The 17,453-nt window shown below is 42.3% G+C and overlaps 1 protein-coding gene across 3 annotated transcripts in view; it reads left to right on the top strand.

Moving 5' to 3' along the window:
- LOC119172191 (beta-mannosidase) overlaps positions 1 to 17,453 on the top strand; it is a 236,281-nt gene that overhangs the window by 184,444 nt on the left and 34,384 nt on the right. For all 3 annotated transcript variants that reach the window (XM_075893283.1, XM_037423218.2, XM_075893282.1), the window contains exons 2-8: positions 402 to 546; positions 1,081 to 1,227; positions 4,642 to 4,790; positions 5,246 to 5,454; positions 8,460 to 8,530; positions 10,783 to 10,970; positions 16,950 to 17,097. In XM_075893283.1, coding sequence (XP_075749398.1) covers positions 423 to 546; positions 1,081 to 1,227; positions 4,642 to 4,790; positions 5,246 to 5,454; positions 8,460 to 8,530; positions 10,783 to 10,970; positions 16,950 to 17,097 — 1,036 coding nt within the window. In that variant the 5' untranslated portion in view covers positions 402 to 422. The remainder of the gene's footprint in view (positions 1 to 401; positions 547 to 1,080; positions 1,228 to 4,641; positions 4,791 to 5,245; positions 5,455 to 8,459; positions 8,531 to 10,782; positions 10,971 to 16,949; positions 17,098 to 17,453) is intronic.

The raw sequence follows: 17,453 nt of genomic DNA, 5'->3' as shown, positions 1-17,453 counted from the left end.
AAAAAAAAATAGTTGTCGCGTGTACGAATACAACCAATGAGCAAAGCTCCTTATTAGAAATGGGACACAAACAACTATGTGCCTGATCTCGCCACTCACTTTCATGAAGGCCCTGCTCCTCTTATATGGTTTTTGTATCCTCAATGCGGCAAGGAGCTTTGACGGCGATGGTGGTGATGGCAACGTTGAGGTGTGGGCCTACGGAACTTCGCTCCCTAATTAAAAGAAAAGGTGAAACGAGCAAAACGTTTATTGAGATTCGGGTAGTTACAACCACTTTTGTGCTCATTGTCGTGACAAAAAAAACTCTCTTTTAGGTTATCACGAGGAAAAGTGGGCACGTGAATGATGTAGTTCGAAATTTCAAAAGACGAAGTTACGAACGTCTTTCTAAATTCCAGGGCCGCTGCCGGCGACAAGTAATGGCTCCGATTGGACACAATTTGGCCTTCGGTGTTTCTCTACTGTTTTTATGCTGCTGCGTCGCCAAGGCGGTGGTCACGTTCTCGCTGGACGGGCAGTGGACAGCCGTGAACACTAACAAGTGTACGTATGCCGTGTGACCTCATTTCGTATTTCTTCTTCGTCACGCACTGTTATTAGCGCGCTTCTGAAAGTATTAAATGGCGTTTTCTCTAAAAGGGGCAAGGTAATGAAGCTCAAAAGTACAGTTTAAAAATAGATGGCGATTTCACACTATTTGCGGTGCACAAAGGCTGAAGAAAGACCAAAGTTGGCCGCCTTTTCATGTTTCTATTTTTTTCCTTTCTGTCTGTTTCTTGTGTGTTTCTTTGTTTCTCTATTTCTACCCCTCCGCCTCCATCAGAATGTGACCGCCGTGGTCGGGATTGAAACCATGACCTTCGGTTCAGCAGCCGAGTTCCACGGCCGCTACACCACCGCGGCGGATATTCAGCGCAGTTTGATTTAAGGCTGACACCTGTTGTAGTCGATAGTGGAGCTTGCCAAATTTCTGTGTAATCACACGGGATGTAATCACACAAGAGTTGCACATGAGTGTGGAGATTAGATTGCTTAAATAGTCACCTGATTTTTATACATCTTTTCTTTATTTTACAGCCATAAAAATTGCCGCCACCGTTCCTGGAGGTATATACACAGACCTGAAGAGGAGCGGCATCATTGGCGAGCCTTACTATGGCTTTAACGACGAGCGGTACGCATGGGTCGGCTATGAGAACTGGACATTCGCAAGGCGTATTGATGGTATGCACCTTCAGGTTGCTTTAATTTTTTTCATCATGATCATCACCACCATAATAATGATCGTTATCATCATTTATTAACCCTTAAGGACGTCAAATAGGGCCTGACTTAAGAGAGGCTGGTATGCATAGCTAGGCGAATGGTTAGAACAAATACATATCAGCGTTACAGAAAGCACGGGACATGCAATAAAAAATATTTCACGACCAATGTTCGCTAAGAAGAGGCGCAGAATTCAATGATACAAGGCACCGAAAATAAATGTATTAACAACAAAAAATGACAACAGACGAAGAGAAGTAAAAAAAAAAACTAGACTTGATTATACAGGTCATAGCGGTGCACGAAACATATTAAGTACAATGTTTTTACTATACAATGGTAAAATAATGGGAAAAAATTGCATGTTTAGAAAGAAACTCATTATTAATCTTCATTTATTTATTTAGTCAATACTGGCGATTTCTATGCGAAGTCGTAGGCAGTGGTGGGTTCGATATACGTCTGTGCGTACATGTAATATTTCATGTTGAGATGCAACAACAGAACAAAAGACGCTTCTAATACAGTACGAAGTGAGAAAAATTCAGACGAGTTTTAAAACGCAAACATTGAAAACGCGAGTCAATGCAACACTTCTTTTTTTACAGAATGAGCAAGTTTTGCCTAAATAAAGCCCCAATAACCAATACATCGGCACAATGCGCAAAAATGTCGACAAAATAACATATAAACGAGCTAGCGCTTAACATAGTAAAGCGGTACAACTCAAGCACACATGGTAGAGATTAGACGTATTGCAAAAGATAATAAAAAATAACGAATGGCTAGCTGATTTCCTATCGCATTCATAAATGGAAACAAATGAATGTCATTCAAGAAAGAGAACACCGTCTTTGTTAAATGAAAATCATTTAACAAAGAGCGTGCTAATGACTGCTTAGATTTTTTTATCATTTATTTGACTTATCAGTGAACAAAACTTACATCACATTAGTTTCGTTGGCGCCAATAACTGTTGTTACTGAACAGAAAGGCTTCAACTTGGGCCACTTCGCGCAATGTTGAAATGCTGAGCGAAATGCACACTGAACTAAGGACCTTCAGATTCTTAGTTCCCGATCCTCATCCTCATATTTCTCATCCTCATCCTCGTTTCCCGATGTTCATCTTCATATTCAATTATACCACTGTGCGAAGAAAGCTTGCGCTTTTTGACGGCCACCAGCAATACTCGATTTCAAGAACTTGTTCATGGCAAATCGTCGTGTTCATTACTCTGCTATCGTTAGAGAAGAATGTAAAAAAATTGTGAACCATTCCACTCCGAGAAGGTACACAACCACGTGTACTAAACATGAAGTACACGTGAAGGTGGTTACAACAGTACACAACAATGTACATGAGTTGTGTACTGCTGTCATCTGTGTTGCGTACTTCACGTACACAACGCAGATGACACGAAATGCCGAACCATGACTGATCAGTGCTCACACACCACGCAACAAATTTTGAAACTCTTGCCTAGAAAGTATCGTTTTGCTTTTAGCGCGTACGGCATTAAAATTTACCGCTTGAGCAGCGTAGTACTTGCGTCTCCTTGCATCATTTTCTGTTTCGATCGCCACATGTGTAGTCTTGTCTGGTTTGCCCCGCGGGCTTAATTATTTAGTGGGTGGTCTTAATTGGTGTTTGCCCACCATGTGTTTCCTTCTTCCTTCCTATAGAAAACTGGTGATAATAAGTGATGGGGTTTTACCAGTTTGTGCGGCGCATACATTTGTACTGAATTACGAGAAAGAAGTGCTTGGTACCCTAGTAATATGGACTTTTGGTGTAGAACATTGATTAAAATCTACACAAAGCAGTGTTACGCTACATACCCAGACCCTGAAATCGTGTTATTGTGTTCTCCAGATCTATCGCAATAGGTTCACCTCATGGAAACCTATTTGTCTGATAAGGTCGCGATGTGTTCACGGAGAATCCGGCATCATGCTCTATTAAATAGCGGGCTTCAAAAAAAAACATTTCACAGATGAATAAGAGAAACGTCACTGATCCTCTTATCTAGGAATCCGTATAACACGGAAGTGAAACATATCTTCACACAAGTAGTTCAGCGCTCATTGTGCATTGTTTTAGCAACAGTAACAAATTACTAAATCACGTGGAAAACGGCAAGTAGCTCGAAACTTCTAGCGCACACCTCATGCAGAAAGCACGCATGAAATCTCCGTACAGAAGACGAGTGCGAAATAACAACTGTCACAACTCGACTCTTAAAGCACGCTGTTCAAACAGAAGGAAAGACGCATGAAACGAGCTCACAAGCTTATACAGGACAAGCGCAAACAGCTGTCACAATGCTTAATTCTTTGTGTGTCAGCAGCGCGCTCCTTTCGTACATGCGGCCGCGGCAGCGAGCGAAGTGACCTTCGTCGCGTCCCGAATCAAGAGTCTGATAAGCGCGTGCGCAGGAGAGACCACGCTTCGCTGAGGCTACGATCTTTACAGCGCGCCCAACGCGAGCCCGTCGCGCCATCTCGCTACTGATCACGAAAATTCACTGCAGTTTCGCAGCTCTAAGGAATGCCAAACGGTGTATGGTGTATATAAATGGCTTGCCGTTAGCATCCTCGACAACGTCAACTCCGTGGCATAGTGGTTCGCGCTACGAGCTGTGAATTGAGAGGTTGCTCGTTCGTTGCCGCGTAATATATAATGTTTCAAACGTTTTTTTTTGAATTTTTTCAGCATATAGCCTACAATCATATCCATGATGGAAATGCGTCAGCGGAAGTCATGGTGGACCCAGGCATAAAACACTTTTGTGCTAAAAGTCTGCGCATATCAATCTATATTCCACGGTCGATTTGTGGCTATATAACGTACAGTTTGAATCACACCTCTCCAGAGTGACGAAATACGTGTTACTGGATGAATGCGCCATCTGTAGCTGCTACTTCGCGCTAGCTACAAACTTCCTTTTGTGATTTAATTATAGCATGGGGTCATAGCATGTGATATTGTTGTGTCGTATTGATGTGGTGTCAGCCTTTGCATATTTGTCAGCCTTGGCATATTTAAGCTACCGGCTGCCCGATAGAGCCAAATGTCATTCAGGCTGTACGTGAACAAGCCTCTATGGCGTGCTGCGATTCCTGGAGCCTAAAAATGCAAGCGCTATGATGCATATCAGCTCTTGACTAAGGCCCCACTGCAGTTACATTTGTTCAGCAGCTGTTATCATTCTGTGAACAATGATATAACTGAAAGAGGTACAAATAGTCCTGCAATAGCAAGCAAAGTATGTGAGAAACAGTAGTATTACAAGAAGTAAACCAATGTATAGTGTGCTTGCTTACTTTTTGTTACGCTCAGTGAGTATTTCTTCTCTCTTCCTCCTGACAGTACCTGATGCGTTATTCAAACAAGAGCGCCTGTCCCTTGTGGCTCACGGCATCGACACTGTGTGCAGGGTAAAGCTGAACGGCGTCGTCTTGTTCGACGCTGAGAACATGTACGTTCGGTACACAGCCGACGTCAAGGATATTCTTCATGTAAGTGCACATTGATCATCACACAACTTCTCTCGGTGTTTATTCTTATATATCGCGCAAAGTTTTTTTTAAAGGCTGAACAATTCTATCGCCGAGGGGATAGCCTGCATACGAACCGGAAGTAACGTCGATTTCATGCTTAGATATCAGTCAGGCTTTTATGATGCATTGCATATTGTACTGTTTTCAAAGTAGTTTTTCCTGATGTGAGAAAATGTTGTGACTCTTCGATGTTTCAAGTGATATATATATATATATATATATATATATATATATATATATATATATATATATATATATATATATATATATATATATATATATATATATATCCTGATGAAGGCCAGACTCTAGGCCGAAACATCGAAATAAACCACATTGTGACCGCTCACGGTTAAAGGACGGACACTTACGTCGCACCTCAGTCACGCTTCCTGTCTTCTTCTATCGTGCAGCGTCAAAGAAATATCATCAAGGTGAGCTGCGAGTCCCCGGTGCTGTACGCCCTCCGCAAGCACGAGGAGCAGGTGCGCTCCTCGTATCCAGTGTACCCGCTGTGTCCTCCGTCGGTGCAGAATGGCCAGTGCCACGTCAACTACATTCGCAAGATGCCATGCTCCTTCAGCTGGGACTGGGGACCGTCTTTTCCCTCCACCGGAATCTGGTCGGTATGCTACAACGACGCCCAAACATTGCTGCCAGTTACTTTTTTTTTTTTGTCAGCACAGCTTCACTCAGAATCTGAGCCGTGCACCCACAAATGTTGCAGAATACATCGCATCTTCCTACAATAATAAACCCCTTCAGTGACAATAAAACAGATTCGGGCGATGCAAAAAAAAACAGCTTAGCACTTTTTGACGATAATGACACCGACGTACCAATGTTAAATATTCAAGATCTCATAGAACATTGTGTTTAATACATATTTTGGAAAATTGTCTTCGTGTATACCAGCATGGTGATTCGATGCCGTATAAAATTTAACTGACATTTCCCGAATGAAATGAAAGAAGCATCGTGGGCTGACCCACCGACTTCATATGGCGGGAGGCCCATGTCTTTCAGAAATATGTGTCCCTCGGGACCTAAATAAAGTTCTTGATGTGTCATGTCATGTTATCTTACGGGCTTGAATATTTTTATTTTAATTGTGGATGGTCATGTACATTAGTAAATATCTGTGACTTTCAGTTCCAGAAACGCTAAACTGTATTCCGCATGGCCCCGCTATGTTTTGATGTTATAGAAGCGGATAGTTTAGGAAGAAAATAGTGACAGCTTTGCCGGAAAGGCGAAGCAATGAACGCGCTAACAACAAATTGAAAGGTCACGCACAGAATGGAAAGCAGATTGAAACATGCCCCGCGTTCCTCACGCACAAATGACGCACAAAACGTACTCACAGGTACAAATGCACGTGAATAAGCGCCTCATTTGTTACTTTGCTGTGTCTGAAAAGCGTGCGCTTTTCGCAAACGGAAACGGCAATGATTGCAGTGACCTTTGTGCACCCGGTAACTACAGCAGAATCGTTCCATGTAGGTAAAGCCTGAGGCCAGCCAAGACTACGACCTTCCCCTCCTCGCCGCCGCGAGATAAGGGCGCGTGAGGGAAGCCGGGCAAAGTACGTGTAGGAGATTAGAGCGGGCGCACTCATTGCGCAATCTTGCTGGTAATGGTGAAAACACAATTCCCTTCCCCGATATGCTCATGGGCAGCGGTAAGTGGTAGATATAGGTAGCTTGCCGTTTGAGTGGTGAAAGATGTGCTCCGGGGTGGCTCAGTGATTAAATCCTCATTCACACGACGCAGAGGTCTTACATTCAATTTCGCGAGCCGGAATGTTTATTTTTTAATTTTTTTCTCCCTTGCTTTTTTATACGTATAGATACGTATACATGTTCGGTGCATGACATCGACGCCCATGCCGACACCGACACTAGCGGCAAAATCCAGCTGAGACTGTCCATATAATTGCTATCGCAATAAAAGGGGCATTATTTCCTGGAGCCCTTGAGAGGGAATTGTTGAGCTTTTGTGTTCGGCACGCAATTTCAGCGCAGCCCGAGAAAAGGGGGGGGGGGGGCAATCCTTTTAAAAATTTTCGACTTGGCGTGTGCGTACACATACACGCACACATACAAACGCACGCGGGAGCGTACCATGAAGTATAGGTGACACTTTTTCCTGCACTCCCCAGAAAAACTTGTCTACGCTCCGGTTGCGTGCTGAGCTTTGCGTCTCCTACAATTTTTTTTTAAATCTTAACTGGACCTACTATGACGTTCTGCTTATTGCTTACATTATTTTCACTTCGGCTAATGCGTCCTGGCGTAATTTGCTTTTCCTGGAAGATGTACTTTTTGTCGATATTCATACCGGAGCACCCTGTGTTGCTGAGATATATAATTTGGTTTCTGTGAAGAAAGCAGCGAGCCATCTAAATTTTCCAGTTATTAACGGGAGGACAATAATGAACTCAGCTCACAAAGCTCAGCACGTTTGGACTCAATTTGACTGGCAGTTGTGTTTTACATATAAAGCGCGGGGTGCTGCCATTCTAATACTTATTACGATGTAACACATACCGGAAAGTGGAAGGCAAAGTGGAATAGATGCACAGAGGAGAGAAGAATGAGGACCAATATGATTTCTCTCTCTCTCTCTCTCACACACACACACACACACACACACACACACACACACACACACACACACACACACACACACACACACATATATATATATATATATATATATATATATATATTATGCCTTGAAAAAGACGAGGTTCCCTTCGAAACGTCGGCACAATAAACAGTTGTTATGTGAAAACGCATCTACTTTCATATATATATATATATATATATATATATATATATATATATATATATATATATATATATATATATATATATATATATATATATATATATATATATATATATATCCAGCCCATGGCAAGTTATCTTTTCACCCACTTTTCTTTCTTCTCATTTGCAATACAATTACCCTAACAACTTTCCCTATACCTTCCTTGGCATTATTGTCTGTTAGATCTCATATATATTGTATAAACACAAAAAAAGAGCCCTCACGTATACACTTGTTTCCCTTATATATATATAGTCAAGTAGATCCTCCGTGAGCGGTCACAACGTGGTTTATTTCCACGTTTTGGCCTAGAGTATGGCCTTCATCAGGATTGAAGGTACAGTTTGTTGGTTGTTGATTCTGACGAAGGCCGGGCCCACGGTCGAAACGTCAAGTAAAAAATCTTTTCACTTGTGAGTCAAACTCCTTTTATTCTCCTATATATATATATATATATATATATATATATATATATATATATATATATATATATATATATATAAATCACGCTTACGTTTTTTTTTTTTTGAGAAAAGGATTACCGGAAATCGGTAGATGAAACCTGATTTCACACATAGTAATCGCCTACATGATGAGAAAGCTTTTCAGAGTGAAGTTTTGAGAATGTTCATTCTAGGTGCAGTAATCGGTGAAGAAATTCTGCAAGAGCAATGCGTTTTAAATTATAACTCATGTCAAGGAGTGATTTGTTTGCGCGTGCAAGACCCTGACTGCAACACGTGTTTATTTGTATATTTGGCGTTGAAACGTTGCTTGCATTTTTTTCTACAGGAAGCCAATTGAAATTCAAGGATATAATGGAGTTATAATCAAGGACATATCAGTAGCGCCCTTCCTTAAAGGTAAACTTACGTCATTATTCTTTAGTGGCTGATTAATTGATTGATTTGTGGAGTTTAACGTCCCAAAACCACTATTTTATTATGAGAGACGCCGTAGTGGAGGGCTCCGGAAATTTTGACCACCTGGGGTTCTTTAACGTGCACCCAAATCTTTAGTGGCTGATTAGCTCAAGCATGCCGGCGCATGGAAGCTTACTGGTACTACGTTTAAATGTGATTAAGCGTATAAGTTACTCAAGTCAGACTAAGTTAAGCTTAACTACCACTTAACTTAAAGCAGATTTCTCAAACTTACCCCAGCTAGCATGCCGAAGCGATGAAAAGTTATCCCAGCAAGGAGAGGGATAGTGAAAAAGGTAAAGAGGGAGAGGGTAAAGAATATGTCAGCTAATATCCTAGTCACACAGGCAGGCTGAACCGCTCCTAATGCAACCGCGGTTCGCCTATGTTACACGTTAGACGATACCGCTGTCGTGCCTCTAATCGTGGTTGTAGGAAATAGAGCTTGGCAACCTCTATTTGGCAGCTAATCATGAAGGTGGCTTTTTCAACTTTGACAGAGGGCACTTCTGTGCTGTGTAACGTCGGCAAATCGCCATTGGCACCAACCGTGGTTCAACGCGGCTGACTATTGTTGATCGCCACCAAGGTTAACTTGCCGTTGTAACAAGAGCACAATGCTGCCACTTGAAAGAACGCATTTCCCATTGGACACATATAGTATATTTTCAATTAGTGTTAATTTCGCATCGGAATTCGAGAAAAAAATATATTTACTAATTTCCAAAGGAACTGCAATCTGGACGCCGTTTTCTAAATGTGGATTTTTTTGTTATGCACCTATCTTTCAACGCTTGAAGGCCATGTGGCGTGCCTCACGAAAAATGTTCACGTGAGACCAGTTCTGTCTCTGTCGAAGTGCAGAGACAGAACCGGTCTCTTTCACAAAACTTTCATTCTGTCTGAAGCTGTGGGCCGTAAGTGAAACGTTCACGAGTCATATGCGGCCCGCAGGTCACGTGTGTGTCACCCGTGATCTAAAAATGGCCGACGAATAGTTGCAGACACATGCTAAGGCTACAACATGGGCGATACAACATTGTAATCGGCTAATCGTAAATGTATGGACATTCTCTTTCGGAATAAGCACGCACCCGGAAGGCCTCGGAACACAGAAGAAACGTGTATTCGAACACCCGACAAATGAACCCTCAAAATGAATACCCGAAAAACGTATACCAAATATTGAACAAGATTTCGTAACCTCATGTCATAGTGGTCAATCATATCGATTCTACTTAGGACAATTCCATTTTACTTATAGTATCTCCCGAAACGAGTTTCACTTTATTAGGAATTTAAATGAGTTTACAAATGCGCGTTAAGCCGTTAACGGTTGCAAAACATTTTTCAAAGACATATTTTGTTGCATAAAAAAGCGCAGCTTTTTGCCAATGTGGCAGACAACTTGCGTCTGCGAAAGCTTCATGCCAGTCTTCCTTTTCCTTCTGAAACTTGGAGCTTGTTGGTTGAATGCATCGGCTTGTTGTCAGGTGGACTTTAAGTGCTGACTGCTTGAGGCTATACGTACATATGCATGACATAACAAATGATACTCGCCCCCTTGAGCTACGGAGATTCACTCGTCCAGGACTACACATCTTGAATCCCGTTCACGTCGTTTTCGGTATACTCGCGAGCGTTGGTACAGTGTCTCATGTCGCACTAATTTTTAAGGATGCCCACGGCATAGCCACTTTGACATCTCTGTCTCGAGCGACACTAATTCAAAATATGGCGTCAGCGCAATTATAAAAAGAGATTGATAATTAAACAGTAAATATTAGAGAAATAGAACTACGATATTGTTATTTGCGCTCGTACGATGAAGTAAAACAAGCTATAAAAAGACAGGGTGCGCAAACACCGACCCAAGAAGGAAGTCGGCACACTACAAATGCCTTGTGTTGTCGGACATGATAACATGATAACAGCGAGCTTAGCTAGTTGGTACGTATTCATTCTATTCTAAAAATACAGGGCGCGCAAACATGGACCCAAGAAGAAAGTCTTGACACAACAAACGCCAAGCAAGATGTATGCGTTTGCCCGACTTGTCTTTTTAGAAAAGGATGAATACGTAATACTACCTAAGTTCTCTCTTATTGCAAAAAGCTGTTTCTAATTCAATCTTCTCTGAAGCCACGTTCTAAGCTCTGACGCTTGTGTTTTCATCTGTGCGCTCATTTCAGATCGTCTCAGCAAACCGCAGAAATGGATACTAAACGTGACTGTATTTTACGATTCGGCCATGAGTGAGACAAGTAATGGCAGTGCATGGATTGGCTTGGACGAAGCAGCCCTTTTAAGCCAGCCGGTGACCCTAAAGACACATACTGCTCGAGATGCGAGGCTGGACTTTTCGATTGTGATACCCGACGTAAGTGTTGCCAGTTTGTCGTCATGCGGTTTAACACGTTGCGTATACTATTTGCTCACATTTATCGTACGAATCGCCAAATGTCATCAGTTTCCTTTGCGCACGTTTCAGTAAATCTGTGTCCCAGCGAACAATCTGTGCAACCTTCTTACTACACGGGTAGGCGAGAAGGCCGTTTCAAATCTCGACAAGTGGAAGTGGCATCCATCACAACTTGTCTTGCGGGATCGAGTTAGAAAGGCTGGCCTCGCTTCAAGGATTCTGGACTTTGTGCACCTTTTTTTACATTGATTCACTAATGTACTTTTGTCCCTGTTTTACAGTCGGTATTACCTCAATTTTGTAGATGCACTTTGCATTTTGATATAATAATGAAAACAAACGTAGAGTGGGCGTCATGTTTTACTTCAAACTGTTTATGTTCCGATATTTGAACGCGTGTGTCTTTGAAGGCTTTGAAAAACACCAGTTTTTTTGTCGTTAATTCTCGGTAAAACGCACATTTTCATCCAAACTTTAGGAAAAGGGGGCCCTAGCCCTCCACCACTTGCCAATTGGCCGTTCATATTCATAGCTTGACTGTAGCACAGACATTTCAGGCGACTGTATAGACGATTTTCCGCAGCGGCACACGAACGCTACTATGTGTGACCGCAACCGGCGTTTTCCCAGGCAGTTACTTCAGGTAGAGCGTACTGGAACAGGGGAGAGTGCCCGGGACGGCCGTAGCACCAATGTGCAGAAAGTAAAGCCCAAGCACGGTATATCCACTCGCGGCGCTGCGGTTGGTAGTCAGCCATGTGTCGTCAATTTAAGAGCTGCGCACGGCTCTACCAAAATGGCCCAGAGGGGGATTGTCAACCTCCCACTCAAAAGACCCAGATTGAAGTCGCAGCTGTGGACAGTGAATTTTTTTTATCCTTAGTTTCACTTGTGCGGTTGTATTGGTTTGCTTTTTTTAAAATCTAGCCCCAGTTGGTGCAATTGTTACGAAAAGTTGCGCAAAATATTAAGTAAACAAGAAGTATGACAGTGAGCGCACTGGGAAGGCAACTATGTTACGCAAAATTAGTCATAGTTGATTCGGCATGCGAAGGCAAAGTTTTTATCAATACACTACATGCACGTTCGGCCGGTGCTTGAATTTGGATGCATATTATACGCTGGTGCTCCTGCTTATAAGTTTCGCCCACTTGTAATGCTTGAGAGGCAAGCCTTGCGTCTGTGTTTAGGTCTTCCTGACTTTGTAACAATTCAAGTCTTGTATATGGAAGCTAGACTCTCATTACTTGATTCACGTTTCAAATTTTTGGTGGTGCAATCATTCTTAAAGCTCTATGAATCCTCACCAAGGCGTTCCAAAACAGTTTTTATCTCCCAGCATGAGTTGTTCTTTAGAGAATATTGACCAATTTTTCACACGCCTCAAGTTCTCCATATACGGAGCTTTCTTGACAACTTAAATGCCCAAATAAGTGCCGTATCTCAGATCAGTGATAGCAACAGCTCTATCGAAATACAGTTTGACGAAACTTTTCCAAAACAAGTGAAACTAATGTCAGACCACACTTTAAACTTTATTGAGTGATTATCTGTTTCATTCATCCATAAGGACAGTCATTGCGACAGATACTTCGCAAAGTGAAAAAAAAATGTGGAACTGGTATATTCGCACCTATTCTAGATTGGTCATCTTCTCTACGCATTCCAGATTTTGTGCCCATTTTTGTAGCAGAGGTGTCACACTCCATATCTGAAATTTTATATACATAGAGCTGGTCTGGCTGCTTCCCTTTATAGTGTGGTTTTTTGTGAAGTCCCTGGGACATCAGTACACTATCTGATATAATGTAAAAAAATACACTGCATTGCGCGAAATCACATTAGATGCCGTCTTTCGTCTCGTAGGATTGGAGTTGGCAACTCCAAATGTACTTTCTTTGGGGGCTTTGTCCCTAGGGTTCACTGAAGGGAAAGTTGCCAATACCTTGCAAGAGTTTGCTGTTTTTTTCTAAATTGCTTTATTCGTTCGTTTACGTATTGTTGGTGAAACCGTCTGCTCCATTTTCTATATCCGTTATTTCGAATTGTCCATTTCTCATTTATTTTTGCCCTTTTTTCAATATTTAAAAAACCATGAGCTAAGAAATTAACAGTATTTCGTGAGATGTACCCAGTTCTTGGCCAATCCCCCAGCGTGGATGTGTGCCACAGTTTCCAGGCACTTCCTTCCTTTCTTTCTTCCTTCCTACTTGACCGGCAGCTCCGCAGTACCCTCGCTGTCGAATTTCTTTTTTACTTCATATTTCGCGTGGCTCATCATAACTCATCATAGCCATAGCCTTTAAATGACCACTCGCACAGCTCATGCTCACAGCTTGAGGCGCGGGCGGGAAAGAGAACGTGCTACGGTTTCGGCCAGACAGGAAGCCACTGCCCCATTTCGTCTTTCGCTTCACCTTGTAAAGTGGTGATGACGATAGCATGGTCACTTCAGCCAACGTCCCGTCTCTCGCATTGGCTGCAACATTTTGCGTTCTTTATGTTGCTTTCCGAAGCGAACAAGGCTTACAAAGCCGTCGGTACAGCATTCGCAAGGCTTCGTTTTTAAGCATGTAGTTCTGCTACTTTACTTCCTGCGTCATTTCTTCCCATACGCCCCACACCAATCAAAGAAAAACACTTATGGATGAACCACTCCAAATGATGTGATTTAATTGATCACTTCCAATGTTTTTTTTTCCATTGGGGCTACATGTGACGCTACAGCACTGGGTTTTAGCCACAGGAGGATACGCAATGTCGTATGCGATTTACTACGCGAGACAAAACAATTTGAATGCTAAGGTTATAAAATAGAGCCTGCATTCTTTTTGTGTAAATAAAGCTAATTATTTATTTCGAGAACGATCTATTGCTATGCATTTTGAGATTAAAAACAAATTGATTTTTAATCAAGGCAATGCCAATTTCATGGCTGATCCCCCATGGTGTGTCGTGCCAGTCAGTCAACTAATGTCTTAGCTCGATCCTATTGAGTGCGCATAGTGCTGCTGGGCGGCTAGTTGTGATTACGGTAATATGCTACGTAACTCTATTAGTCCCTTAACTGATGGTGTTATCGACTCAGAAAAGCAATGCTGGACCTCGCATTTCATTCCCCAAAACTGTGAAGGGTAGTCGGCGACCTAATCATTAAGGTCCACTAAAACGTTCTATCAGCCTTGAGCAGAATTTAAATGGCTTACACACGTTTTTTTTCTTATACCTTCTTTGGCAGCTGGAACATCACGTAATATAATTCCACCTGCAGTGGTAGTTAGTGTCTCATACCAATTCAAGATGCAGCAACAGAACGCGAGACGGCAGAGGGAGTGGAAACCAAACACGTCGCACAGCCATAATTTACTTATTTCACTGCCCAATAAAGCAGGAATGAGCCGAGAAACTGTAACAGGTTCTTCCCACAGGGCATGTGTGTAGCTATTAGCGCAATCGACTGTGCAGCAGTTTATTATTCCGATAAACAGTGTGCTAGCGGGCTTTGGGAGAGCGTTTTGTTCTGCTTGACCTCTCGACGACTGTCTTCCTTGACAGCCACGCAGCGGTCGCAGTTCATGGAGTGTATGCGCATAAATGGGAAGCTACGCCGTATACTCACCTTACAGGGTGCCAGCACAAACGAATAATCTACCAAGCTCAGCGATGCTTGCTGAAAGGCATAGTAAGACTACTACGTGTTTGTTGCACAGAGCCACAAGTGAATCCATCAATATTTCTCGTAACGAAAGCATTTTACTTGCCGAAAAATTCGTCCTGGACCGGTGATCAAACCCGGTACCAACACGTTACCCGGGATAGTAACTGTACCAATTCAGATAACCGGGAAACCAGGAGGACTAATCAGAAATTCACCCAAAGATTTTAGCGTTCTGGTTATCTCCTAGAAGAGCTCTCTGTTTCGTCCTAGTTAAGCCTCCAATTTTGGTTCCCAAACCAGAATAAATTTTCAGCAACTAAAGAGCTTTCTTTTTCGAAAATGCATATGGATTACTTGATGGCTTTCCGCTAGAAACAGGTGGTTGTTTCTTAGTGCATTTTGTAACCCTTTTGCCACCTTGCGGGATTCCGCTAAACCAATTTGCGATTTCAAAACTTTCTAAAACTTAACTTTACTTGCGAGTTAGCGATAACTTTTTTTTAGAAAACAGCCAACAAAAAGGACCAATTAAGCACACAGAAAATGACGCAAACACAATCACTGTGTTTACATCATTATATGTGCGTGATTATAGCCTTTTATGTGCTGCTTCATCAAAAATCAAGGCTCAGCAACTAGGCCATCAGTAAAACATTAAGCTTCTCTTGTTTCATTCTGCAACTGTGAACCCGCAAGAATAGGTCGCCGGTTTGATTCCGGCCATGGCGGTAGCACTTTGATGGGAGCGAAATTATACACGCGCACTGTGCTATGTTAGTGCACATTAAAGAAGACCAAATGATCTATATTTTCAGAGCCCTTCACTACGGCGTCTCTCATATTCAAATCGCGGTTCTGGGCCATAAAACCCCGTATATTACAATAATTATTTCGCAAGAATGACTGAAACCGTAGCTGGTTAGGTAGAGATCCAACGATCAAAAATGGCAGGCGTGAAATAAGTTTTATAGGTGTCACCTCATGCATGCTACTATGTAGATAACTATGTCTCTCTACTTCCTTTTTCGCAGCTGCTCGCGTTTTCAGTAGTTCGGTCGCGTTTGCGCTCTCCCGACTTCTTTCTTGTTTCTGTGTTTCTGATCCTACCTTATTCTAGCCTGCGAAACCGCTAGTACGACAGCACGTTCTGTTGAGCATCCTGTTTATGTTTAGTCATACAGAATCACACATAATGTGCACGAATGCCCCCCCCCCCCCTACTTGCGTTACCCCGAGCTTGGCATATTCATGCAGTGATTCATTTTTTCTTGGACGTTAAGCCTTTCACCAACGCAGTTTGCTAGCGAGACGATCCGCCAGTGTTGCACCACATGCTACAACTGGCCGCAGAGTGTAGTTACCTATACCTTGCGTGGGGTGCCTTATTTCGCAAGAGTGCGCTCAGCATTTTTCTCAAAAACCTTCATCGCACGTAAGCGACCCCACATCAATGCAACAAAAGACGTGTAAGATGCCACAGATGCGTTTAGTTCACTGCTGGTCATCGAAGAGTGTACAGTGTGCATAAAGATTCGTCTTTAGAAGTTACGTCACTGCAAATTTTGCAGCTGCCACGGACCCATTCTGATTGAGTAAACCTAAAACCAACTGTGTAACGGTGTAAGCAACCATGGTTGCAGAATAAAAACATGTTTAATTTCATTGTACCACTCTCTTTCATACGACTATAGATGAGAACGTTGAAATATGTTTCAGTGAATTGCTGCAAGGTATGTAAAAATGCGCCAGATTTGACAAAGGAAAACCTAGAAAGCTGACGAGTATATATGCTCTTATAGCGTGATAATACGCTAAAGGAAGTAACACAACCGCTTTTCTCTCACGTTGTCTAAAGATTATGTGATGTGCTAGATTTATCGCAAGCACTGTACTTCACGTACCTTCCGTAGCCATCGATCGTTTCAACCTGCTGGCCTCCCGAACAATGACCAAAAAGATTTAGAAATAAAGCATACATCCAACGAACGATGATTAAAGACTTATTCGCATATAGGCTTGTCCTACATTTATTTACAGAGACCAAATAGTGTTAGCGTCACAAGAATGAAGGCGAATTTGAATGGAGCTGATGTATCGAATTCGCCTTTAGAATATAACACTTTTATTTTAACGTAATTTCTCCTGGTTCAAGGATTAGTTCTAGCTCAATTAGTATCTTTTTCTATTGAACTATTATTCATTATTTCAAGGCTGCACGTTTGTGTAAACTAATCTCTTTTTTGAACATACAGCTTTTGCAATTTCATTTCTTTTTGCAGGAATTGAAAATTGAACAATGGTGGCCATCTGGCTATGGTGGCCAGAAATTATATAACCTAAATGTGACAATCTTCGCCAACGGAGAAGCCGCAACAAAGACCGCGAGGTTTGGCTTTCGAACAGTAGAGATAAACCAAGACTATACGGGTGAGCTATCCACTGGTGTTATGAAAGTAGGTTGTTAATTATTTCTGCATTAACTAAAGGACTTGCCACATTAACCTCGACACTGGGATAAATTTCGCCCCACCGCGGTGGTCTAGTGGCTAAGGTACTCGGCTCCTGACTCATCAGGTCGCGGGATCAAATCCTTGCTGCAGCGGCTGCATTTTCGACGAAGGTGGAAAGGCTCTAGGCGCGTGTGGTTAGGTTTGGGTGCACGTTAAAAAACCCCAGGTGGCCGAAATTTCTGGAGCTTTCCACTATAGTGTGTTTCACAATCACATGGTGGTTTTCGGACGTTATACTTCACATATCAATGGGAACAATTTTTTTCTTAAGAA

Source organism: Rhipicephalus microplus, chromosome 4 (genome assembly GCF_043290135.1).
Source record: "Rhipicephalus microplus isolate Deutch F79 chromosome 4, USDA_Rmic, whole genome shotgun sequence".
NCBI lineage: Eukaryota > Metazoa > Arthropoda > Arachnida > Ixodida > Ixodidae > Rhipicephalus > Rhipicephalus microplus.
Note: the sequence above shows the minus strand (reverse complement) of the source record. Positions and strands in the feature narration are given on the sequence as shown.